The 24,665-nt window shown below is 36.6% G+C and overlaps 4 protein-coding genes and 1 non-coding gene across 6 annotated transcripts; 2 read left to right on the forward strand and 3 right to left on the reverse strand.

Moving 5' to 3' along the window:
- Window positions 1–77: 77 nt before the first annotated feature.
- On the reverse strand, window positions 78–9,769 carry LOC106412463 (calmodulin-binding transcription activator 3-like). Its single transcript, XM_048765064.1, has 10 exons — window positions 9,069–9,769; window positions 3,679–3,798; window positions 3,461–3,576; window positions 3,261–3,349; window positions 3,027–3,069; window positions 2,715–2,919; window positions 2,532–2,621; window positions 806–2,439; window positions 416–733; window positions 78–342 (listed from the first exon to the last, which is right to left on the reverse strand). The coding sequence occupies exons 1-10, from the start codon at window positions 9,106–9,108 to the stop codon at window positions 214–216; spliced, it is 2,784 nt and encodes a 927-aa protein (XP_048621021.1). The 5' UTR covers window positions 9,109–9,769; the 3' UTR covers window positions 78–213.
- A 504-nt stretch (window positions 9,770–10,273) lies between these two features.
- Window positions 10,274–11,939, reverse strand: LOC106414437 (ras-related protein RABH1d). The gene is made up of 4 exons (XM_013855101.3): window positions 11,586–11,939; window positions 11,214–11,284; window positions 10,828–11,028; window positions 10,274–10,714 (listed from the first exon to the last, which is right to left on the reverse strand). The coding sequence occupies exons 1-4, from the start codon at window positions 11,700–11,702 to the stop codon at window positions 10,480–10,482; spliced, it is 624 nt and encodes a 207-aa protein (XP_013710555.1). The 5' UTR covers window positions 11,703–11,939; the 3' UTR covers window positions 10,274–10,479.
- Window positions 11,940–11,971: 32 nt separating this feature from the next.
- Window positions 11,972–12,044, forward strand: TRNAR-ACG. Its single transcript has one exon. It is a non-coding gene; the product is annotated as a tRNA-Arg (tRNA).
- A 59-nt stretch (window positions 12,045–12,103) lies between these two features.
- Window positions 12,104–13,754, reverse strand: LOC106412235 (DNA oxidative demethylase ALKBH2). Its single transcript, XM_013853142.3, has 6 exons — window positions 13,596–13,754; window positions 13,422–13,495; window positions 13,252–13,339; window positions 12,950–13,156; window positions 12,726–12,842; window positions 12,104–12,654 (listed from the first exon to the last, which is right to left on the reverse strand). Exons 1-6 carry the CDS (start codon window positions 13,662–13,664, stop codon window positions 12,259–12,261), a joined length of 951 nt encoding a protein of 316 aa, XP_013708596.2. The 5' UTR covers window positions 13,665–13,754; the 3' UTR covers window positions 12,104–12,258.
- A 4,530-nt stretch (window positions 13,755–18,284) lies between these two features.
- LOC106411660 (bifunctional aspartate aminotransferase and glutamate/aspartate-prephenate aminotransferase) lies at window positions 18,285–20,790 on the forward strand. 2 transcript variants are annotated; one of them, XM_013852463.3, is made up of 10 exons: window positions 18,285–18,609; window positions 18,725–18,950; window positions 19,012–19,105; window positions 19,183–19,286; window positions 19,371–19,619; window positions 19,691–19,804; window positions 19,871–19,954; window positions 20,049–20,219; window positions 20,299–20,412; window positions 20,493–20,790. In XM_013852463.3, the coding sequence occupies exons 1-10, from the start codon at window positions 18,485–18,487 to the stop codon at window positions 20,631–20,633; spliced, it is 1,422 nt and encodes a 473-aa protein (XP_013707917.3). In that variant the 5' UTR covers window positions 18,285–18,484; the 3' UTR covers window positions 20,634–20,790. The 2 variants fall into 2 exon arrangements, with proteins under 2 accessions (XP_013707917.3, XP_013707916.3); XM_013852462.3 differs by having other exon boundaries at window positions 18,287–18,609; window positions 18,716–18,950.
- The last annotated feature ends 3,875 nt before the right edge of the window (window positions 20,791–24,665 follow it).

The following is a 24,665-nucleotide window of genomic DNA, read 5'->3' on the forward strand; positions in this document are numbered from 1 at the left end:
GAAGCTTTTTTCGTGACTTGAAATCAAAAAAGTCATTTTCTTTTGACTAAAATAAACTGAAAGTTTGTATACTAATGGAAAGATTACACTATTTGGTTATAAGTTAATATATGTTTTATATTGTCAAATATATAAATTAGAGTAATAATGAATGACATAATGTGATAGAGAGTGATCACAATATCTCACATAGTATAGGCTTGAGAGTGGTTTCTAAGTGTTCCACAAAGTTGAGGACATAGGCAACATCAAAGTGTCATCATCTGCCAACAATGCTTCAATATCTATTAGATCATCATCAAAACAAGTTGCTTCTTCTGAATTCTCAAGAGCCTTTTCAACCTGAACAAAAAAGATTTAAGCTTTTATAAAAGCTCAAGAATCATGGTGAGGTTAGTTTATAACTATCAAGTACCTTGCTTTCTTGGATGTCGTTGACAACATTAAGTAATCTACGGTACTGATCTCTAGCTTCAGGATACTGAGCCATTGACTTAACTCTTGCAAGAGCCTTTTGAAGCCTTTCCTCTGTTTGCTTTCTACCTTGCTTGAAGAAATCATCATCCTCTTCTCTCTCTGTTCCGTCTTGCATCTTATCAACAAGTGCGTCTGACTTAAACCCACGCAGACCAGCTCCTTTCCTTCTCCAACGCAGTATCACCTTCTCTAATATCCCCACTGACCATATTATCTTCCTGTAGTTTTTCCTAACCTGATAACCTCTTACATGAGCCTGCAATGTTGCCAGTTTTAAAAACTTCAGTATAACGAATCCAAGATCATTGGTATAGAGTTTATTATCTACCTGTATTCTGATGATTCTTTGTCTAGTAATCAAATAATCTTTTCTTCCTTTATAACCACGGAACTTGTTTTGAATCCGGATAGCAGCGGCTTGCACTGAATCATCGCTATGCGCCCGTCCTTGTTTGTGTGTTTTAGGAGCAAGCATTGAAAGAGCACGCTCTTCCGACACTCCAAACTCTTTCATCTGCTTCTTCTGGAAAGACTGAGCCCTAAAGACCTGATGAATCCGAGCTGCTGCTTGCGTAGCGTTACGCACAGCTGTAAGAGAGTCTGTCAACGACGAGCTGGACGGGCTAGGAGCACTCTCAGATGTTTCTGTGTTGCTCTCATTTAGACTGAGCAAAGAAACATGAGCCCTTAAGGCGTATTCCGAGAGATAACCAGCGATTCCTTTGTAACCATTAGCGTAGGCTAGATCAGAAGGTGTGCTACCTGATGGAAACTCTGGATTCGGGTCAGTCAAAGCTCCGGGAGAAGCACCGAGAGCTATGAGAGAACCAATCACCAGCTCCCTGCCAAAGAAAGCTGCCCAATGAAGTGCAGTCCAACCATTTACATCTCGAAAATCGACGCTGACTCCAGCTACTACCGTCGGTTCTAACGCCCAGTTGTAACCGAGAGCAGCTGCAAAATGTAATATACCTTCATCCAACACATTCGGACCTCTTCCACCTTCTGCTATCTTCTGCAAAAGCCAAGAGTGCAATCTTTCTTTCAGAGCTTCCTGCAAAAGCTTTTCTTTCATACTCTCTTGAGAGATTTCATTCATTAGCATCTGATCAAGCTGGTCATCGTTCTCGAAAAGCAGCAAGCTAATCTTCTCACTCACTTGGGACAGATCACTACTAGCACTCGAGCTCGGGGAATCAGATTTGGAGCACAAGAGTTTAACAAATCTTGCTTCAAGGCTTTCAGTAGACTCGTCTGTTTCTCTTCCAAAAGCTTGAGACTCCAAGACCTTATACTCGAACTCACGCACTTCGCTGCACGCTAATCTGTTGGAACATGTAACATAAAAGGGAACTCTCCCAGCCTCACTCATAGGAGCCACACACTGGAGAATCCCATCGGCTATAACATCTGCTGGAACTTCTGTTTGCCCAAACATGCAAGACCACTCTCGTGTCTCAGCCTCCTTCTCCTCTCGAGTCTTCAAGAATTTTCCAGTAACGAGAACGTTCACTTCACAACCCACGTAAGTCCAGTTTGGAGCGAAGTCAATAATGCTAAAGAGCTGTTCCTTTGATAGGGAAGGACTCATAACGTATCCATCCAAGTAGGCTGTTGAACTGGAATGTGTAAAAGACTCGTTTGCATCAGCGATGACACAAACATCTCCAAGCTCTTTGCTCATCCAGCGACTGAAACTGTCCACTTTTTTCAGGCCTTCTTCGCCCAATGCACCGTCTAACAAATGCTGTTTCTTCGTAGATAGGTACGGAGCTTGCATAGTAATAGAGGAGCCCTGGAGTATTTGGTCCAGCACTTCATGCTCACTGTTAGGCTGCAAAGGTAATAAACCTTCAGCTCCAGAGCCACAATTCCCCAGAATCTCTTCCCAAGTTTGGGAATCAATAGACTTTTTGTTTCTTAAGCCATTCGTTACTCCAGGACCGTTGATAGTTCTTGCTGCTTAAGAAAAAAAATTGCAAATACCATGTAACGTTTGTAATTATCAGATGGTAATAACTAGAACTTATGAGACTAGGTCACCAAGAACTTACGCGTCAAAGACATCTGATAGAGAGGATCGAAACCAGTACTTGGAGGCTGCTGATGTGAGTAAACTATGGAGCTTTCCTGCTGATTGTATGCTGAAGAAATGAAAAAAATAAACTATTAAGATACTCAACTATAATAAGTCAAGGCATCTTCCACGTGACATTATGTATGAAAGGAAGCAGCACCTGATTCAGCATCTTCAAGCTCTGGGGTATGAACACCATTGACACTTGCTGAGTCAGTAGCTTGCGAATGATTGTTGTGATCATACTGATTAATGCTGCCAGAAGCATAACCATCACGTTCACTAGTGAAGACTTCGCGAGAAGATAGAGCAGAATCTTCTGCAGTCCTTTGCATCCGATTATAAGAAGTCGAAACTCTACTACCCTGATTCATTTTACAAATTTCACTCTCAAAGTGTCAGCTTCCTCCAAAAAAAAAAAAAAAGAAAAAAAAGGGCAGAGAAATGAGGTAATAACAGGATGGGGTCAAACCTTAACTTCGAGATAATGGACAAAAACTATGTGGGAAAGCTCTCTGCATCAGTAACCAACAAGAGACTTAGCAAAGAAGATTATGTTCAGAAACAAAAAAAAACTTATGTATTGGATTGTTTTGAAGTTATAGTGCCTTAAGGTCAATGTTCTCATCAACTTCAAAGACATATAGTAACCTTTCAGAAGTATAGATAACTTCACAAGCACATGTTAAAGTTATAATAAGCTTACTCCTGAAGCATCCAGTAACTGCGTCTTTGAAAATTTTCATTGTCGTGTCCATGCGCATAGTAACATTGTAGAACATCAACGCTTCCCGCCTGCAGGAATATTCATGAGCAATAGAAACCATTTATAGACTCCAACCAGCATCTTACTGATATTTGATATTATCAATCATATTGGATCAAAGAATATGATTGATTTACTACCTTCAACCTCTCATGAGCTTCTTTCACCGTCTTTCCATCTCTTTTCTTCCTCCAATTGTGACCATCTTTCCTCAAGTATCTGAGCACCTTTCGATCAAATAGAAAAACAGATCCACCTGAAAACAAGAGAATGAACATACTTCTTAAAACTCATTAGTTTTCATCTGGATTCTACACTGTGTGTATGTATGTACACGAGCAGGAGTGATAGATCTTACTTGCAGGTGTAGTAGGTGGCTCGGTAGAGATTTGAAACCTTTGGTAATTCTGCAAAATTTCATAGATTTCAGGAGGACGAAGCCAACGGTTTCGAGCTTCTGAGAGTATTTGGCAAACATCTGTGGGAGAAAAATGTAACATAAAACGAGTATACATCATAAAACAAAGTATATTGATCAAGAAAGCTTTAAGGCACTCTATGGTACAATCAGTTGGTAGCTGCAGATCTAGTGTATGGCTAAAATTTCAACTTCCTATCAAGAAGCAGCTAACTATTAAAACCCAACTCAAGAAAGCTGCTAAAACCCCAAGTGGCACATATGTCTTATGTTGCAAAGACCATTTCTTTTGTAGTGGCTAAAATATTGAAATAACCAAAGAATATTTCAGCTTATACAAACTGTACAATTAATTGTACATAGACAATGAGAGTTCAGAAATTATAAGTAAGCCTACTTGAATGATGCTAAAACACGATTTGGATTAGATTTATTTTCAGCTTAACATGAATAAGTACTATAAGCAGACCAAGTAAGTGATGACCTAAACAGACCAAACAAACCAAAAAAAAAGGAAAAAGAATAAGAGAGAAAACTTTACAAAAAAATGAATATTCAGATAAAAATATGCTTTCAAGAGGAAATCATCACTTAGACCAATAAATATTCATAAGGGCTTATTGGCTAGATAGCCAGATTTCAAAGAGAAATGAAGAAAGTAACAATGATTTTGACGTTATTGATTGTCAGACTTTTTGGCTTAATTTCATCCGGTTATGCCCCTTACCATAACAGGTTGCCGGTTCGTTGTTATAACGTGAACCACGTGTAGGGTTTGTCTGCCACAGTAACAATCAGATGTAATAGGGATCGTTGTGGAGCAGTCTTGAGCACATATGAGGAAAGATATAAATTAAGAGTAGTGACGAACAGATGTGAGGGAGATAGAAACTTTGTTAACATAACGACGATTTGAAGATGATAGCAAGATTTCCTATTCCGATTGTATTGTTTTCCATACCACATCACGTATGTGGAATGGTTTATTGTAAGTTCATTTACAATGGAGTGATGGTGTTCTTAGTTTTAGAACCGTGATAAGGTGCATGGTGAAAGTAAAATACGAAATGGTTTACATAAATTCAAACCGAGTTCAGTAAAACCGTCCGATTTAGACGACGAGACTTTCCGTTTGACATGAGTCAGATGGAATGTAATATATACTATGAACGTAAATAGATGCATGGGAAGAATTTACTTTCCATTCCACATGAACTACATAAGCTAGAATAGTTGTATGCACATGACCCAAAATAACCACTTACGTATACGCTGATGTGTGCGGTTGTGCATAGATGATGATGTATTCTCTGCAGTAAATGGCAACTAATGGATTACAACTATTCCATATAAAGGATTAGGAGGAAGCCACGTAAATAGGTGGAGTTATTAGAGATGTTTTACTATGCAGAGTTTAACATATCCATATTATTCATACAGTTGGACGCAAATCAAACACAACGTACTGGTGGTTGGGTTATAGAACACAAGATAGAAACGGAGAATAAGAAGAACAAGGTACAAACTATCAGGACGGAACAAAACATGTCCAAATATGTAGTCATTTTGTATTGGTTTGTTCGATGAAATAGAAGCGAAGACATGAGGCAGTACGGAAAATATAGGTTTGGGCATGTGTAATAGACGTACACGTGGAAGTTGGGCAGGGACAACCAAAAACTTTGAATGAAACATCATGTTATAAAGCATCCATTTTATATGGGGGTAGTTTCCATTCGATATGACTAACGTAGAATAGAACCCTGTTTGTAATTTACTAATATAATCACGAACAAAGCCGGTGAAGTGTGCGGTTGGGGAGAGACAACTATGTATTTAGTGCAATAAATTTGCAATTGTGGGTTACAGCTCTTCTGTAAGTAAGAGTAGAAGAAAGCCACATACAAAAGGTAGATTTGCTGAAGATATTTTTACTGTGGAGAGGTAAACGAGTGGTGGAAATTAGTATCGGTAATCTTAAATGGTGTATTCAAAGAAAACCATAAATGGTGTATTTCATATAATAATCACTTGTAAATCTATGTGAAGAAACTCAGAAGCAACAAAGTACTCAGAAGCAACAAAGTGAAGGAATTTAAAGATTCACCGCTTTGAAGAAAGGAGGAGGTAATTTCGTGTGCGAATATTCTAATAAATCGGGTTTCATAGGAAATTTACTCTTTTGTGATAGAATAATACTATTATGAATCTGTAATGAAATACATTTTAAAATATAAATGGATTTCCACTTAGTTCTAACTGCAGATGAATAGCGAAGACTTCTATACTATATACAATGTACTATTTAAAATGATATTATATGCATACGAGAGCCAAGATTGAGCAACATGAAATACAAAGCTAATAGGAATGGTAATAGAACACTTAACAGTAAACACTAAACCCAAGTTAAGGAAATATAAATCCAATCCATAGGCAACCCAAATCTCTAGGCAATTAAATCCACCTGCCATAATACTGGAGACATATATTTACATTCCTCATGAGCCACATGAAATACAAAGCTAATGGAGATGGTAAAAGAACACTTGATAGTAAACACTAAACCCAAGTTAGGGAAATATAAACCCCAATACATAGGCAACCCAAATCTTTATGAAATTAAATCCACCTGCCATAATACTGGAGACATGTATTTACATTCCTCATGAGCAACATGAAATACAAAGCTAATAGGGCTGGTAATAGAACACTTGACATTAAACATTAAACCCAAGTTAGGAAATATAAATCCCAATTCGCAACCTAAATTTTCAGGAAACTAAATCCACCTGCTATAATACTAGAGACATGTATTTACATTCCTTATTAGCCACATGAAATACAAAGCTAATGGAAATAGTAATAGAACACTTGACAGTAAACACTAAAGTCAAGTTAGGTAAATATAAACTCCAAAACATAGGCAAACCAAACCTTCGGGAAATTAAATCCACCTCTTATAATACTGGAGGTATATATTTACATGCCTTATGGGTAACATGAAATACGAAGCTAATGGGGATGGTAATAGAACACTTCTCACTAAACACTAAACCCAAATTAGGGAAATATAAAACACAATACATAGGCAACCCAAATCTACAACAAATTAAATCAACCTGCCATAATACATGAGTCGTCTATTTACATTTCTCAAGAGACATGGAATATGCAATGGGTTAAGACATAGTATAATACATAGTATAGTATATAAATAGTATGGTATATAAATAACAATGCCTACACATCAGATATGAACCCTTCGCCTCACGGTGAGCGTCCCGTATTTCTTCACAATTGAGGCCCGTTACAGAAGCAAAGCTTGTATAGCATAACAAATTGGTTTCCCCACGAAGAGCCACCAGAGTTCGGAGTCCTTCTCAAGAACCAACTGTCGAGCAAGAAAATAATGAAGAAGCATAACAGAGAAGGTATAGGACCTCATCTGCAAGACTTGCCCAAACTGTGACGCATTCAACATCGCCAGGTCCTCATCCTCTAATGCATTCTTTATCACTTCAGTCCAACGAAGATTGAATTAGTTGTTAATTATTTTCTTGCCAGTGGGTTCAAAGCATGTCTCTAACAATCTACTTGGAAGGCCTAACTCGTCCATATCAAACCTGTAGAATGAAGTAAGAGAGGCAAAAAGTCAGGACGGTGGGAATTATAATATTGAATATAGAAATGAAGTAGCACTCAAAACAGAATAAGTATAGTTAACAAATGGAAATGCATAAGATATAAAACTATGATTCCATATAAGATAGAATAATGTGAAACTATAACTTTCTTATATTCCATGTGACATATACTATTCCACAAAATCATCATTATTCCACAATAAGTGTGCTATATACATATAAACATAATAAGTGTGCTATATACATACGTGGAATCAACTCGTGCAGATACTATTCTACAAAATAATCACTGTTTTTACACTGTGTACTATCCATAGCTGATACAAAATCTCAATTCAAGCATAAGAAAGAAGAACATCAGAGGGAAACACAACCGACTATAAATTGTAGAAGCCAATTTACCTACCAGATCTGACATTCACCATAGAGAAGATTGTATATTTATCAGTGACAGAGACAAACAAGTGTAATGCCAGAAAAACAATGATATTCTGTGTAATTCAAAAGGCTGACAGACTAAACAAAACGAGCAAACACACAAAGCATATATCAAAATGACAATACAATAAATACGTTACAAACAAGGAAAGGCCAGACAAGCAAAGCAGAATAGCAAGTGATATTATCTTAAGTGAAATAGTTCAATTTGATACGAATACTATTTCATTTCAAATGAACTCGAGTTTATAAATATCATACTATGTCTACTTAGTGAGCATTTGTAAGCTGTGATATTCTACACATCTTCCCCTAAATTACTACATTACTTATTTTGCAGCACTGATACAAAGATAATTCAAATTAAAGGAACCCTCACACAACCCGGAAAAACCCAAACCCTAAATCAAATTGGAAAAGGCCGATGAGAGGGATTAATTCTGTAACGGTACTGATGGTATGCAACAGGAACGATGATACTATTCTAAATGGAATAGATGAATTAGATAAGTATACTATTACATCCCAAACGGAATGAAGGTTTTAAATTAGATAAGTATACTATGAGACGAGCCCAAATAAAAGAAAATAAACACAGAGGATGCAAATACGAAGAGAATCGACGGAAACGAGGGAGAATTTACAAAACTTTCAGAGATCTGAGAAGAATCGAGTTGGTGAAGTTGGATAGGAAGGGTGTGTTACTAACCGCCGCTGAAACTCTAACGCAAAACCTTAACGCCAAACACGATTAAAAGGAAGCACGAAGAAGATGGAAAAACTGTCGATTGAAGGTAGAGGGGAGGATTTGGAGGAAATCGGTGTCGGAAACCACTCGACCTCGAAAAAGTTACCAACAAAGGTGAAAAGAGAATTGTGAATAGAGGTAAGACACGAGATACCTTTTATGCGATTAATAATTTAATTTTTAATTAATTTTGGTAGCAGGTTGGCCGGTTGAGTTTAAAGGGTATTACAGTATTAATATGTATATATAACTCCGTGTATAAAAACGTTAGGGAAAATAGCTATTGTGTGTATTATGGGCTTTTTCATTTCTATAAGTCCCAATTTCCCTATTCATAATGGGTTTTAGAAAAAAGGAAACTTTTGAACAGATTCCATATATAAAAATTTGCTTAGATTGTTCCTCAGAAATCTACAAAGCTTCATCTAAGTTCTACACCAAATAGATCAAAGAAGACTAAAAGACTAAAGACCCAGAAAAAACAAATATGACTTCACCTAGTTCGTTATTGGGGCTAAATCTCCTTGCTTCCGCCATAGATTTCTTTTTAACAAAAAAACCTCAGAGTCTCAAAGCAGAGGACATGAACACTGAAAATAACCCAAAAAATAAAAGTAGAGTAAAGGTGAAAGCTTTATTACTATGCTTCTTCGTCTACTATAGATTTAGAGAGAAACAGAAGAATCAAAAGACCTGTAAACCGAAAGGTTTAAAGTGAAGAAGGAAGTTCTTGTCAAATTCCTCATTGACGCAAGTTCCAAGTCTCTGCCTTTTTTTATTAATTAGTAGTACACTATAATTAATCCCATTTTTTCTGTATTAATAAATTATCTATTGGGTTATTACATCACGTGGTGACACTAAATAACTCTTGCAATAAAGCTGCTAATCCACTTTATAATCTTTACAATATCTTATAACATCAAAAATACATCTTCATGGAATCTGAATCATCTGATACACCGGTTTTGTTAAATATATAAAATTTCCAAAAAAAAAACAATAATCTACATATTTTGTATGCTGATCTGGAGCAACGGCAAACTATAGTTTAAGAGCCCACTATCCAGAATGTTAATAGGCCTAATTAAACATATTAAATTTATACTTACTAGCGAAAATAGTTTATCAAATGGTATATGATTTGGAGAACAAAAGTGGACGGCAAAGAAGCTAGAAAGAAATTGGCTAGACATAAAAATTTCTAGAGGTGATTTTGCCTATACCCCCTTCAAGATTTACAATCTAACATGATTCTCCCCAGACTACTCATTTGTTCATTAAAGCCCCTCAAACTAAGCATTGTAATTTGTAATCTCTAAACCGCTCAAACTATCAGTTCCTGTTCGACTTTTCTGGTTCTAGAGATTGTAGAGATATAGGAACTGAATATCGGTTTGATTTTGGGTTTGGATTTTTCGGTACGGTTTAGGGTTCTCAGTTTATATGCTCTGGCCAACCCGGTAGGGTTTGATGGCACGTTTTGAAGTATTTTCGTCAAGGTACCACTTCCAAGCAGAGTTCGGTGTGTTGTCTCATTAGAGCCTCGGGCAGATGCATCAATATTAGTCTCTCATTGATCATTGTGGTGTTGTCTGTGCCGTTAGTACTATTACTCCCTAGCAGTAAATTTAAAAAAAAAATTCAAGATCGTTATCCTATATACCCTCACTAATATACTGCAAATTAACTGCATCAACCATACTGTAAAACAAATACACTCGCACGAAAAGTCACAGTAACAACTCGGATTCACAGACAGATATGTTAAAAAGAGGAAACTGACATCTCACAGCTTCTTTGTAGCATTTAGACAGAGAAACGATAACCAGTCGGAGATGCAAGCCGAACGATCTAAGGCTCTTGTTCGTAAGAAAGATTACTCTATTCTCTTGTCTTTGTGAACCATCAACACGAGCAGCCTCCTCCTTGTTGGTCGCCTTGGGATGAATTCGAAGTAGCTTTTAGGTTAACATCAACCATATCCTCAGTTTTCATGTTTGAATACGAGTCCATCCCTGGTAACGCCGCAGCTATTTTGCGAAACAAAGGCTTGATATTGAACCCTGCTTTTGCACTAGTCTCAATGAATATAACTCCGTATTCACGTCCTTTGCTGTCTCCTTCTTCAATCGAGACTTGCCTTTACCATTTTCACACAAAGACACATTTACAAATCAATCTTATATTAGCACACATAAAAAAGAACAAAGAAGTTCACCTTTTTTGTTCAAAAAAAAAAGAAAAGATGTTTACCTTTTATCGACAAGATCGGTCTTGTTTCCGACAAGAACAATGATAACATCACCGGCTCTTTCCGTACGAACTTCTTCGATCCATTTAGATGTGTTGAGAAATGAAAGCCTATTGGATACATCATAAACAACTACAGCAACAGAAGAGTCTCTTATGTAACTTGGAATCAAACTTCTGAATCTTTCTTGTCCCGCAGTATCCCTTCAAGGTAAAAAATAATAATAATCCATATTTGAGACATTATTAACTTTGTAAAAGAGGTTGAATATCAGTGAACAGCATATATAAGTCATAAGTCGTTAGAAATGGATCATTCAGAAAATCATACTAACGACCAAACATGACGTAACTTTTATGTTCTTTAGACGACAAAGAAAAAGGCTTACCAAAGCTGGAGACGAACAGTTCGATCTTCAAGGTACATTGTTTTCGATAAGAAATCGATTCCAATAGTAGCCTGCGAAAACAACAAAAGTTTTACATAAATTTGGTGGAGATTTCTTTATAATTCAATGAAAATTTAACATTCAAAAAATGTATCTAGCTACACGATCAATGTGATAGAGAAACAAAAAAAAAGTCAATGAACAAATTATATTAAATCTCTTATGGACTTGTGATGAACAGATCGTAATGTGAATAGGTTTGGACTCAAATTAAACAGATCGATTGATGGAACCATTAGATCAAGCGAGTAACATTAAGCATCTCAAATGTGGTGGTTAGAATCCATGATTGGTGGAATTTGATTAGTTTACCTGGTAGGTTGTGTCGAACTTATCATACATGAAACGTGTGATGATGCTTGTTTTTCCGACAGATTGATCTCCTAAGAAGACCAGTTTATACTTAGCCAATGGTGACACCGAAGCCATCTCTAACGCTCAAAGAGGATCTTCTTGATTTCAATGTTCTTCTTCTTCTTGACACAATGCAAAAAAACGCATTCGATCGTGAGAGAGAAGCTCAAAAGAATTACCTCCTATTTTTGGAAAGTGAAAGAAACCGCCAAGCACGACGACTATGATGGCTAATTAAAAAGTCTAATTTACCCTTTATCTATTTTTGTTCGTTGAAAAAAAAAAAGGATAAAGATTGTCAGTTAACATTTGTGTAATTCGAGTCCTGACAGAAAACCAAATCAGACTCCATGGCCCAATGGATAAGGCGCTGGTCTACGAAACCAGAGACTCTGGGTTCGATCCCCAGTGGAGTCGTATTCTTTTTTCAATCCCGGTGGAGTCTCCCTCTCTCTGTCATTTTTTCCTTAATAATCTTCACGTTAATTAGTAATTAAGATTTTTCAAAATGTCTACACCAACTTATATGTTATATCTCATGTCGAAGAACTAAGATGAGAAAAGCCTAGTCAATCAATGTGACTTGAGATCAAGCTAAGCTTGTTGATGATGATGATGAATGATGCATGGTTTACAAAACAAGCCTGAAGGTGAGGTTGATACGAGTGCCCTCCGCCTTTGCACGCTTTGGCACAGAATGAATCCAGTCCCTTTGCGTGTATCCCCTCATCACCAGCAACGATCCATGCTTCAATGCGAAACTATGCTGATCCTCCTCTCCGCTGCTGCTTTTCTTCAACCTCTTCTTCGCTGGTCCACCCTCTCCTCTTTTCTCACGGGAAGAGTCTTGAAGTTTCTTTTTCTTGAGCACAAAGTCACGTTCGCATCCAAAAGAGAGGGAAGCAATTTCAGGAGTGGGGCCGTAAAGCTTTTCATCATCAGCATGCCAACCAACGTAGTCGTTGGCGCCGTTGTACCTATTCAAAAGCAAGCTGTTGAATCTGCTTCCAGGAAACGCTACGCAAATCTGACAAGAGACAACAAGAGACGCGTCAGTTCCAACAAGAGTAAAAACATGTTTTTTTTTGGGTATCTTACAGCATCAAGGATGTCCTTGAGAGGTGGAAAGTCATCCCAAGAATAGGCATCAGGTCGGTATCCACTGTACATTAGCGGAGTCAATCCGCTACTTGCAACGTAACATGTATCTCTTGGCTAAACGTAGAAAAATTTGCAAAAAATGATTAGAGGGATAACAACACACAAGTTGAATCCAAGGCCATGACTTTGCACATTAGTCAACAAGGAGACACAGTTAAAACCTGGAGGCAAGAACGACCAAAGACGCGGATGGTGGGCCTGGTCCAAGGAATATGCTTGTCGAGATAATCAAATAAAGTCCAAGACTTTTGAAAGGGAAGAAACCTCTGGATGTAGATGAGGTCACTTCCATGACCAAGATCAATGGTTCTCCTAGTGGGAGCGTCGTGAGATGTCTCCACAATCGATGCTACTAGACTCGTCCTCCGCTACACAGCAAAACCCCACAAAGTAATTGCTTTGGTGCTTGAAAGAAGCTTGTTGGTTGAGAGCTCATCTTTATTCCAATGGATGAGACAGATACCTGGTCCTCCTGATGGCAATTGAGTCCTGTCTTGTAATTTGAATCATCTTTACAACTGTCAGAGACAATGTCACTACAACACTTGTTTCTGTAAGAAGCAACACTGAAAGACTTTAGAAACCCATTTACGTGTTGAAACTTAGTTCTCACGAACGAGATGAAATCATTACTGCTTGTCAAGAGATTCATCTTCCTCGTTGGTGATTTGACCGCAACTAAGGTTCTTGCTGGCTACATCAGACGGCTGAAAGATTGTTTTATTAGAACGGAGCAGTCACTCATCAGGAAGCGACATAACCAGAATCAAATCACGGGAAACGATGACTAGTCGCCGGAAAGCGTACCTCGTTAGCAGCTTGGAGAGATTCCGAAAGAAGATCGGCGGTTGAGTTATGCGGATTCATCCTCGCCATGTGTCTTCGCCTCCATACCCCGTAGCACCGATTCAACTTCTAAATAGAAGCGAGCCGAGTGGTTTCATTAATTTAATTAGACACCGCTAAACCGAAGCGAGCCGGTAATAAAACTGATTTTATCCAAACACAAATCAACACTAATAGAGTAACTCGAGTAAAAATGAAAAATTGATGAACAAACAATAAATGCATAATTTTATTTAGAGAGTAAATCCAATTTTTGCTTTATTTATCGACTAAAAATAGTGTAGTGTTGAAGTTCTTTTAATTCAAACTCTATTCTAGGTATAAAAAATTATAATGAGATTAGAGACCATCTGAAAATGACAATTAATGTTTATTTAGTAATAAAACGAATACTATCCAAATGATTTATTCAAATAAAGTTTTAAAATTTAGTCTAAAGTGAGAATCATCTAAATGTCTCTAATTGGTGTTAATTAGTGTTTATGGATGTTGATGGACATGCCCCAAAAGAACAAATTTACCTTATCCATATTTAAATATAAATTTAGATTAAAAAAATCATAATTTTCAACCAACCAAAAACCGTAAAATTATATTTTTCTACTAAAGTTATATGATAAAAAAACTATATATTAGATAAATGATTGAAAAAATAATGCTAGTCAAACCTAAAATTAAATATATGAATGGATCAAAACAAAAGTATATAGGTCATTTGTTTACTAAATTCATCTAATAAAAATAGAGATGAGCAACCGAACAGAAAATTATTTAGATTATCTATTTAGATGAACTATCTAGACGGAAAATAAACAATGTTGAATAACATCCAAAACAGATAAACAAATGAACAACATCTAACTTTAATGGAGACGCTTTTCTGTTTGATAAATGTAAGATCGTAAATCTAGTTGAGTTGCTTTGTTTTTTACGTGGGTTACTAGATCATTGTAGTATACATCTGTTTTTCTTTTGAATGTACTGCTTATGATAAATATTATGTATATATATATAAGGTATAGCATTAGACTTCAGAGATTTTATAAAACATAAATCAAGCTCAACTAATCGATACCAACTTCTCTGTTTCATGAAATATAGTTTTCATTAATACTATGGAGAATAACAACAGTAAAAGAAATTAGGTTACTTGCTAAACCATCTACTCCTATGTACTCGATCAATATTTGTATGTTCTGTACCGATCTACTCAAACACTATTGTGAGAAAATCATTTCAAGAAAAACTACTGAAGATATCTCAAAAAGCCGCCAAGTAATAGCACTCTCCAGCCGTCTGAGTCTACTATCGAAAACCTAATTTTCTCAAGAATATTGCCGTTAAAACCCGGCTTGACGTCATCTACTAGTTTCCGGTTACACTTTGTGTCCAACGATCTTGTAGTATCCGCTAGCGTGAAGAATTTTCCCTTATACATGACTTGCCACATCATCATCACGTCATTCTCACCGGCAATGATAGTTGCATTGCTCACGTCGGCTTCGATTTGGAACTTGTTGTTAGGACCAAACTCGAGATCTTGACCTTTTTTTGTAAACTGATGCTTTCTTTGCTTTATTAGATACGTGGACGATGATGCTGAGAACAGAAAGTTATATCTTGATGGGTTCAGCCACTTGATATCCTGACCGTTTTATTTTTTTTCTAAGTAAGAAACTCCACCCAAACACTTTAGAATCACTTAAAATTTTGAAAACACCACAACTTATAATATTTTCAATAATAATAGATTTTCAAGTTCAGCAACAGTGCATTTTAAATGAATTTATAAAATTCATGTTTGAATAATAATGGTTTTGTCATTTTAATACAAATCACCAAAATTATTGGTTGAATACACCCTCCTAACTAACTTTTGTTATGTCTCTCTTTTCCCAAATTCAAGATAATGGAAATTTTATATTCTAATCTCTTAGCCTAACAGAATATCAATAAAATCCAATAAGTATTTTTTCATGAAAGACTGCTTATGTCTTTCTTTATTTAGTGATGCTGCATAGGTATATGATTGTAGTAAAAGAAGATTAGATCAAGATAATGAAGATTTTATATTCTGATCACTTACTACGCTAACATGATTTTCTTAAGAGTAGAAAATCATAATGGAGATTTTATATTCTGATCACTCACTAAGCTAACGGGATTTTCTTAGTATTTGGGTAGAAAATCAATGGAAAACCGTGAGAGGGAGTTGCGGTTTTCAATCAAAGCAAGTATTTGGGTAGAAAATCAATGGAAAACCGTGAGAGGGAGTTGCGGTTTTCAATCAAAGCAACAAGCATTTGGGTGATCATATCTAGTTTTCATTTTTTACCAAAGAAAGAAGTATCTAATATATCAAATTGTTTATGCTATTTTCAGGAAAATCAATATATTAATTTATAAAAGTTTACAAAATAAAAGAAAATTATCATGAGGTTTATAAGTAACTTATCTTCTTCTTTTTTTTCCTTTTGTATTTACTCTGGAACAAATTGAAGAAACATGAAGACGAATAATCAAATCAAAACTGAACATGTGTTCAAAAATATCGAAACATGTCTCTTTTTATATCTCAAAGAATCAAAACAAACCAAAACAAATTAAAAACCAAACACACTTAAATAATATATATATATATATATATATATTTAATTAATAATTATATTTATTTTTTAAATAACCAAATACCTATAAATAATATTATTAAATATCTAATATCATCCATAAATTTTAATTTTTAAAAATCATTTAAAATATTTGTAATTAATCTAAATTACCCTATATGCATTTTCAAATAAATTAATTATCCGATGTTTTTATCCAAACAACTTAAATTATCCGTAAAAATTATAAATGGTATTAATCTAGTGTTTTAGATATTTAACTAATTTTCAGTTTTGTTATATTAATTTAATCGCAAAATCAAAAAAACAGAACTAAGCAATCAAACTGAATTTCATAAATACGAATGATTCAAATATCTTTTTTATGCAAAATAACCAAAAACCTCAAAAAATGAAACCAAACTGAACTAAATTGTATGTCCTATGCTTATTTAGAAAAAAAAAAGAAGATCAACGCTCCTCTCTCCCTCGAAATCCTGGTGACCTGAAGAAACCCTAACGCGGCGGCTCCTCCCCCGGCGTCCGCGACACTAGCAGCGTCGGAGGCTACTCCTTCAACTCTCCCTCTCCTTTCCCTTTTGCCTTTCTGGTACCATTCCATCCCTCGGCGACATACTTGCTGTCTCTGGTGAGTTTAACGATGGCTAGTGGCTGTTCTGACCGCGGCGGAGCAAGATCTGGACATATCGAAAGCGGATCTGGAGCGGCAGTGAGTCGAGTGAAGAGGTGGTCACTGGTTGGGTCGGCTTTTAGGGTTTTACTGTCGAGTTCAGTTCGAGCCGTTTTACTTTGGTCTCGTCAGCTCCCAGTGAAGAGGCGGTGGCGCGTGACTGTTTGCTTGACACTTTGGATGCGGATTTGGAGGCTGGTCTCACCTTGCCGACCATTGTTTCAGATCTGCAACGAAGGGGTGGATGTGGTGACGATAGGAGCTGTCTTGGCGTGTGAGATGCTCTATGTCTTCTATCGCTCAAGAGAACTCCAGAGTCTCTCTCTGGAGGCACACCGAGGTTCGTACGGAGGACGTGTGTTCACCGAACTTTCTCTCGCGATGTGTGTACTGTTTCTTTCCGGAGACCGTAAAGAATCGTCTATGGTTTGGTCGGAGAAAGGAAGGGAAGTGCTTCTTCTCTGTTCAAGCAGTGTTGCGACATTAGCGCGAAGTCGTCTGATTAGGAGAAGTTGTTTCTTCGGTTCTCGGAGACAAGTCATGACGGTCCTTCTGCTTTTTCGAGTGGTCTGCGGGAGAGCTCGAAGGACCAATGGTGATCATGATTAGAGGCATGGTATGCGCAGTATTGATTATTGTCTTATCCGGTAGTTGTGCCTCTTCTTCTGCTGTTCAGGTTCAAAACTGTCCGTTAATGGAGCAATGACCTCAACCCGTTTTTCCCCAGCTATGAAACTGCTGTCCCGAAGCCCTCAGATACATGGAGAGGAGTAAGCGCCGGTTTGGCGTTGAAGTAACTGGTCGGCCAAATTCTTTCGATCTCTAATCCAGTTGCTAAGAGCTCTAATTGAAGACCTCTCTCAATCGTGAGAAAAAGCACCTTTTCCGGTGATGAGCAATGGCCGAGCTCAAAAGTTCAATCAATAGCTCCATTCGCTACGTGCGTTTTCTTAGAATTCTCATTATTGGTTTCTGCAGGTTAAGGATATGTTTTGTATTCTGGTTTTTAGTGGTAGAATTTAGTGGTTTAAGAGACGGTTCATTCCGAGTAGTGGAATGAATTTGTTTTCGGAGTGGTGAAAAATGCGATATCGGATTGATTCAGATAGCGTAGGATCCTTCTGAGTGTTCCTAGGTAATACTAGATCCCGATATTGTATGTGGGGTGAAAATTTTGTGAGGTTGTAATCATTACTACAAATTGGTTAATGCAAAGTTGAAGTTGAGAAAAAAAAAAAACTGAACTAAATTGTATGGTAACGTGCGAGAAGAGAACAGGTCTAACCGTTAATTTTAACGGAGTTACGAGAAATCAACGTCCGTTAGATTAAGTGACCATCTCCACGGAACCCAAAAGCCCAAATCTTTGTATTCTCGGCGACATTATCTGCCGCCGCCGGAGAGTGACGAGGGTTGGTGGCTAAATTTTAAATAAGATTATTTTATTCAGCATTGCTCTTCTCACCAACTCCTCCAACTTTCTCCTCCGCCTCTCTAGTCTACATATTCCCCCCTAAAGCTCGACTCTTTTACTCACCAACCCAATTTCTCCAATGTCGACTCATGCCTCCGCCGCCGTCATTTCCTCCTCCGTCGCCGCCGCTAGAGTCGAACCATACCCAGATTCAAAGAAGCCAATCGGGTCAATCCGTTTCCAACCACTTCCTCTCTCCCTCTCGTGAGTTTCGTGTCCTCTCGCAACTCTTGATCATTCCTCAAAGTTTCGAACTTTGAAATCGAATCACTCGCATAATTGATTTTGAGATTTGTTATGCAACGGTTAGGTACTGTAGTAAGTCAGTGAAGGTTTCATCTAGAATATGTGCCGTGTCCAAACCAAATGATGCAGAGACTCTCTCTTCAGTAGATACTTCACTTAGCCCTCGTGTCAAATCCTTGAAACCTTCCAAGACCATGGTCATAACCGATCTCGCCGCAACTCTGGTTCAGTCCGGTGTTCCCGTCGTCAGACTAGCTGCTGGAGAACCCGATTTCGACACTCCTAAAATCGTTGCTGAGGTACATTTCTCCCAAGTCGTGTTTCCCTCTGTTTAGTGCTGAATCATTTGTTTCATTATAGGCTGGGGTCAACGCGATTCGAGATGGTTTCACTAGGTATTCGCTTAATGCAGGTATTACAGAACTCAGAGAAGCTATATGTCGGAAGCTAAAAGGTAAACACTTATGCTTTGTTATTCATTCAGTTATTGTCGGAACATATGGAACTGAAAATGTGTTTTTTTTTAAATAGAGGAGAATGGATTGTCTTATGCACCGGATCAGATCTTGGTTAGTAACGGAGCTAAACAAAGTATCTTACAAGCAGTGCTTGCAGTTTGTTCTCCTGGTGATGAAGTAAACTAATAACATTTATCTTCCTTTCTAGTTGATATGTTTTTTTTTGTTTTATAACAGTAAAATGTGTGTGTGTTTCTTTAGGTTATAATCCCTGCACCGTATTGGGTTAGCTACACAGAACAGGCGAGATTGGCTGATGCAACACCTGTGATTATTCCTACCAAGATCTCTGATAACTTCTTGTTGGATCCAAAGGTTCTTGAGTCTAAGCTGACTGAGAAATCTAGACTCCTTATCCTCTGCTCTCCTTCTAACCCTACTGGATCTGTTTACCCCAAGAGTTTGCTTGAAGAGATTGCACGCATCATTGCTAAACACCCAAGGCTTATGGTATTTTAGCATATTAAACACACAGCTCAATGTTTTTTTGTGGCGTTTTGCTAAATCTGTTTCTTGTGTAGGTGCTATCAGATGAAATATATGAACATATTATATATGCGCCTGCAACACACACAAGCTTTGCTTCTTTGCCTAACATGTATGAGAGAACTTTGACAGTAAACGGTTTCTCTAAGGTATAATTGAATTGGCTTTTAATGTCAATATATTAAAGTCTTTGCTGATCAGTGTGATATGTTAAGGCTTTTGCAATGACGGGTTGGAGGCTTGGATATCTCGCTGGTCCTAAGCATATAGTGGCAGCTTGCAGTAAATTACAAGGACAGGTATCTCTATATATATAACAAACATATGTCTCTCTAAATCTTTTTATCTGTGATGACAATGAGTTGAAATTTGGTTAATGGTTTCTTTATATAGGTTAGTTCAGGAGCTAGTAGCATTTCTCAGAAGGCAGGTGTTGCTGCACTTGGGTTAGGAAAAGCCGGAGGAGAGATTGTAGCTGAGATGGTTAAAGCATACAGAGAGAGACGTGATTTCTTGGTTAAAAGCTTCCGTGAAATGGAAGGTGTTAAGATCTCTGAACCTCAGGTGCTTCTCTTTGAAGCTATTTACTTTGTTAGTTTCTTCTTCTTGGGCTTCTTGTTCTTGACTGTATTTGCTTTTGCAGGGAGCTTTTTATCTCTTTATTGACTTCAGTGCATACTATGGATCAGAAGCTGAAGGTTTTGGTTTGATCAGTGACTCATCCTCTCTTGCTTTATACTTTCTTGACAAGTTTCAGGTTAAAACTATTTCAAAAGCTTTTCCATATCTACATAGCTCTAGTTAATGTGTTGATACGTTTTTGGGGCCTGTATTTAGGTTGCAATGGTTCCTGGAGATGCGTTTGGGGACGATAGTTGTATTCGGATATCATACGCCACATCTCTCGATGTTCTGCGAGTCGCAGTTGACAAGATCAGGAAAGCCCTTGAGCCACTGCGTGCCACTGTTTCTGTGTAACGGTTCGGACAGTAACGTGTGTTTTAAGCGTTTATGTGATGTTGTATAAACTATATATGTATCCACTTTGTCTTACGCTTTGATTCCTTCAAGTTCATGTAGCCATAAACCATGTTCTTCATTGTACATCAATTTTTAAGACCGAAGGTTGCTTGTGTGTGTTGTTGCACAAAAAAAGGTTGCTTGTATTATAAGTTTATACACAATTACACATACATTATACACATACATGAAGTTAAATCAACCATCTCATCAAACAAGATTTTAACCACAAAATTGAATTTTAAATTTCTCACGTCACTATCTCTTAAACAACAAAAGAACACAATTTTATTTGTGCAGAAACATTTGGGAGAATTTTAGTTTTGTCTAGAATTAATTGGATCAATTCTCTCTCTCTTTTTTTTTTTAATCACTGGAGTTTATTAAAAGAACAAGGTCCAACTAGACCGAACCCAACTTACAACAGACAAAAGATCCAACGAACATACCTAAACTATACAAAACACTATGGACCGTCAGCCTAAAGCGAAAACCCGTTGAAGAGGAAAAGACACCTAGTCCACCATGTGTACGGACGCCCAACGACCAGTGTACACGCGTCAAGATGAGGCACCGCTTTCAACCGCCGGTGACACAGAGGAGGAGCGTCGGAGAGCCGCCGTCAGCGGAGATGAATCGACGAAAAAAACGCACAGCAAAGCAATCTTCATAGAAACCCATAAACGCCCACCAGATCTACGTTTCAAAACGAAAGATCAATCATCTACAATCGATCTGACAACCTTCGACTTTCTTTGAAGAACCACCGTCATTTTTAATGATGAGTAGAAGCGCGAAGATGAAATAATCCATATCGAGAAAAGGAGAAACAGCCGGAGATGAAGAAAGAGGGACGATTGAGCAAAGGAACCACCGGAAGCGTAGATACATCAAACCGGGAAGAACCCGGAGGAAAGCCACCGACAACACCAAGGAAAGGTGTGATGCGGAGACATAAGTCAGCCGCCATTGCTGGAGAAGAAGGCAAAGACGCCGGAGACAAAAGCCAGAGGACCACCGAAGGGAAAGGTGCAACGCCGGAGTTAAAGCCAGTCGGATAACACCGAAACCGGAGTATAACGTCATCAAAACCGACGAGAGCGGATTAATTCTCTCTTAAAGACCTAAAATGAATTTTAAATATATTAAAACTTGATATTTTACCAAAAAAAAGTTTTCTCTGCCTTTTAGATAATGATTATAGCATCAAATAAATTTTGTATGTTTTTTATTACTTCAAAGAAAAATTATATAGTATTTTTCGTTCATATTCTAAAAATGTTACTCCCTCCGTTTGAGTCAAATTATCACTATGAAGTAAAATTTTCATTTCAAAATAAGTGTGGTTTTATAATTTTAATGCAAAATTTAATGATTTTATATTTTAATATATTTTTATACTGGTTGAAATGTGGTTAGGTATATTGGTAGTTATGTTTTTATTTAGTAAAAATATAAAATTAAATATTTTTTTAATATGTATTGTCTAAAACGACGATTAAAATGAAACGGATGGAGTAATAAACATGTCACTTATTTATAAAAGCAATTATGAATCAGTTTTTATGATTAATTAGTAATTACAATAACTATGACTTTTTTTGTCAGCAAAAAAATTATAATTATTAACTGTCATATTTAGGTTTTCTTTAAAAGACAATGATTTTACTATCAAGTATCACAGTTTTATGTTTGTTTAATTTAAATCATCATTTTAATCTAAAATTACTTTTAAACATGTAATTAATTTTCAATTATTTTATTATTTTTATAATAAAATCAACATCATATGAAATACAAGTATATGCTATTTTTTTAGTAGGACACGAGAAATATGTACTCCCTCTATATATAAATAAATTGAAATGTTGGATTGACCGAAATTTTTAAAATTTGCAAACGTGAATTCTATAAGGGTCAAATGTGTGTTCAGTAATAATTGATATAATATTATTACATCACGACAAACATACTAACTGACCTAGAAACTTCTCATGTATTCATTAGAGATGATCATGTCTATATAGTAAACACAAAAATAGTGAAAATACAGTAAACAAACAAACAAACAAAAGAAAGAAAATGAAAGGACAGTCTTGTGTGGTCTGAAATGGATGCGGTTAATTAAGAGGTTGAAAGGAAAAAATAAAGATTAATATTTGATTGGTTTGAACTTAGAACTGTTATCGCAATTAAGTTCTTGGTTCGGATAAATTTGACTGCAGAAATGTTGATTGTAAACAAATTACTATGACTTAGAATAAAATCAGGATTACCTTAAAAGAGTATTTACATTCTCTCACATATAACTGAATAATTAATTACTACAAAAACCTTATAACTAACCGAGCAACATATCAACTCAGTAATAATCATTTTTGATGCCATTATTTGGACTACTGCTAAGGCGCATGCAAGCAGGTCCGTCAGTGATAGAGCTCGCTCAGACATGAAAACATTCAACCACGAAGTAGTGGTCTACCGGGGAGCTAAATGATCCGGTTTGAGTAAGTTTCATTTCGTGGCCATACGGATATGAAACTATGTTTTATACCTCATTTGAATATATGAACTATAAATCTATCCATGGACCGCAATGTTTTTTTGGAGATTAGATCAATGGACCTCTTCTTAAACGTGAGATACTCCCAAAAAAAAGTAAATCAAAACCATTCAAAACGTGTTTATTCATTCCTAATCTAATAAGCCCATTCATGTTTAATCAAATTAAGTAAATACCCCACTTTTTGCTTTAACTAAAAATCACGCTTTTGGTTTGTGGTCACTGCTTCGTCTTCGCTGCATGCATTATCTTTTTGTCAAATTACATTCACTCGCCTAGGCCTGAGATTTTTATCCGAGATCCGGATTCGATCCGGATCCGATCCGAAAATCCGGATATCCGGAGGGCCGAATCCGGATCCGGATAATAAAATGTTGGATCCGTCAAAGCCAGATCCAAATCCAGATATTTTGATTTTTTAGTTCGGATATCCGGATCCGTAAGTTTTATTAATAACTATTTCAAAAATAGTAATATCTATATATAAAAACTAATTTTATTTAGTATATTTTCATTTTTATAATAGTATATGTAAATTTTATGTAAATTTTGTAATATTATACATAGAAATAATTAAAAATATTATATATTATATATTTTTAAATTATTTTTAATATTTTATATATATTATTATTATTATTATTTTATTTATTTTAAGGATCCAAATCCGGATCCGGATATCCGCCGGATATTACAATTTTTAGAAGGATATCCGATACCCGGATATCCGAGAACCCCGGATCCGGATAAGGATAATAAAATTATGGATCCGCCGGATAAAGATCCGGATCCGGATACCTTAAAATTGCCCGGATATCCGATCCGTCTCAGGCCTAACTCGCAACTCGCCAGGTCCACAACTATTCACGACTCTCTGACAATGATGTTTCCTTTTGATTCAATAATCTTAGGGTACAATATTCACCAATCACCATGAAAGTTGAAACATAAATAGCATAGATAAACAATTTTACGACAGTTCTCTTCCAACACTTGAACTGTGCCAGAAATAAGTTAATCTATATACAACACACAAAAAAACACAAAACCACGAGAGGCCAACACATATATAATATACTATAGTTTTAAAAATTTGATATCAAAGCTCCAATCTAATAAAAGAATCAGCTAAAAACCTTAAAATTATAATTTGGTATTTACTTTGTAATCTTACGTGCATCTAGAGGGATCCCTGCATCTAGAGTTCTCCAAACATATAAAAACTATACACATTATTTGATCCCTCTCCATGAGTCCACCACATAGAAAGACAAAGTTGTCAATTGGGACCCTCTAGACCTTACTTTTAAAACGGTCACTACTTTACCGTTAACAGAGACGTTAACTCTCTCACGCGCAGTCACTAGACGTGACACCATCATCTTTCGTCACGTGTGCATCCAAACAAGACCTGAAGACCACTTCCA

This window comes from Brassica napus, chromosome C8, assembly GCF_020379485.1.
Source record: "Brassica napus cultivar Da-Ae chromosome C8, Da-Ae, whole genome shotgun sequence".
Lineage (NCBI taxonomy): Eukaryota > Viridiplantae > Streptophyta > Magnoliopsida > Brassicales > Brassicaceae > Brassica > Brassica napus.

Coding starts and splice junctions, on each gene's coding strand:
- LOC106412463 (XM_048765064.1), bottom strand. CDS start 9,108: ATGGCGGAAGCAAGGAGATTTAGCCCCAATAACGAACTAG. Junction 2,920..3,026: donor TCCATTATCTCGAAGTTAAG/GTTTGACCCCAT, acceptor AAAATGAATCAG/GGTAGTAGAGTTTCGACTTC. Junction 343..415: donor ACGACATCCAAGAAAGCAAG/GTACTTGATAGT, acceptor TTTTTTGTTCAG/GTTGAAAAGGCTCTTGAGAA.
- LOC106414437 (XM_013855101.3), bottom strand. CDS start 11,702: ATGGCTTCGGTGTCACCATTGGCTAAGTATAAACTGGTCTTCTTAGGA. Junction 11,285..11,585: donor AGTTCGACACAACCTACCAG/GTAAACTAATCA, acceptor TTGTTTTCGCAG/GCTACTATTGGAATCGATTT. Junction 11,029..11,213: donor ACTGTTCGTCTCCAGCTTTG/GTAAGCCTTTTT, acceptor TTTACCTTGAAG/GGATACTGCGGGACAAGAAA.
- LOC106412235 (XM_013853142.3), bottom strand. CDS start 13,664: ATGGCGAGGATGAATCCGCATAACTCAACCGCCGATCTTCTTTCGGAA. Junction 13,496..13,595: donor CTCTCCAAGCTGCTAACGAG/GTACGCTTTCCG, acceptor ACAATCTTTCAG/CCGTCTGATGTAGCCAGCAA. Junction 12,655..12,725: donor TCAAGGACATCCTTGATGCT/GTAAGATACCCA, acceptor GTCTCTTGTCAG/ATTTGCGTAGCGTTTCCTGG.
- LOC106411660 (XM_013852462.3), top strand. CDS start 18,485: ATGTCGACTCATGCCTCCGCCGCCGTCATTTCCTCCTCCGTCGCCGCC. Junction 19,106..19,182: donor TATATGTCGGAAGCTAAAAG/GTAAACACTTAT, acceptor TTTTTTAAATAG/AGGAGAATGGATTGTCTTAT. Junction 19,805..19,870: donor CAGTAAACGGTTTCTCTAAG/GTATAATTGAAT, acceptor TGATATGTTAAG/GCTTTTGCAATGACGGGTTG.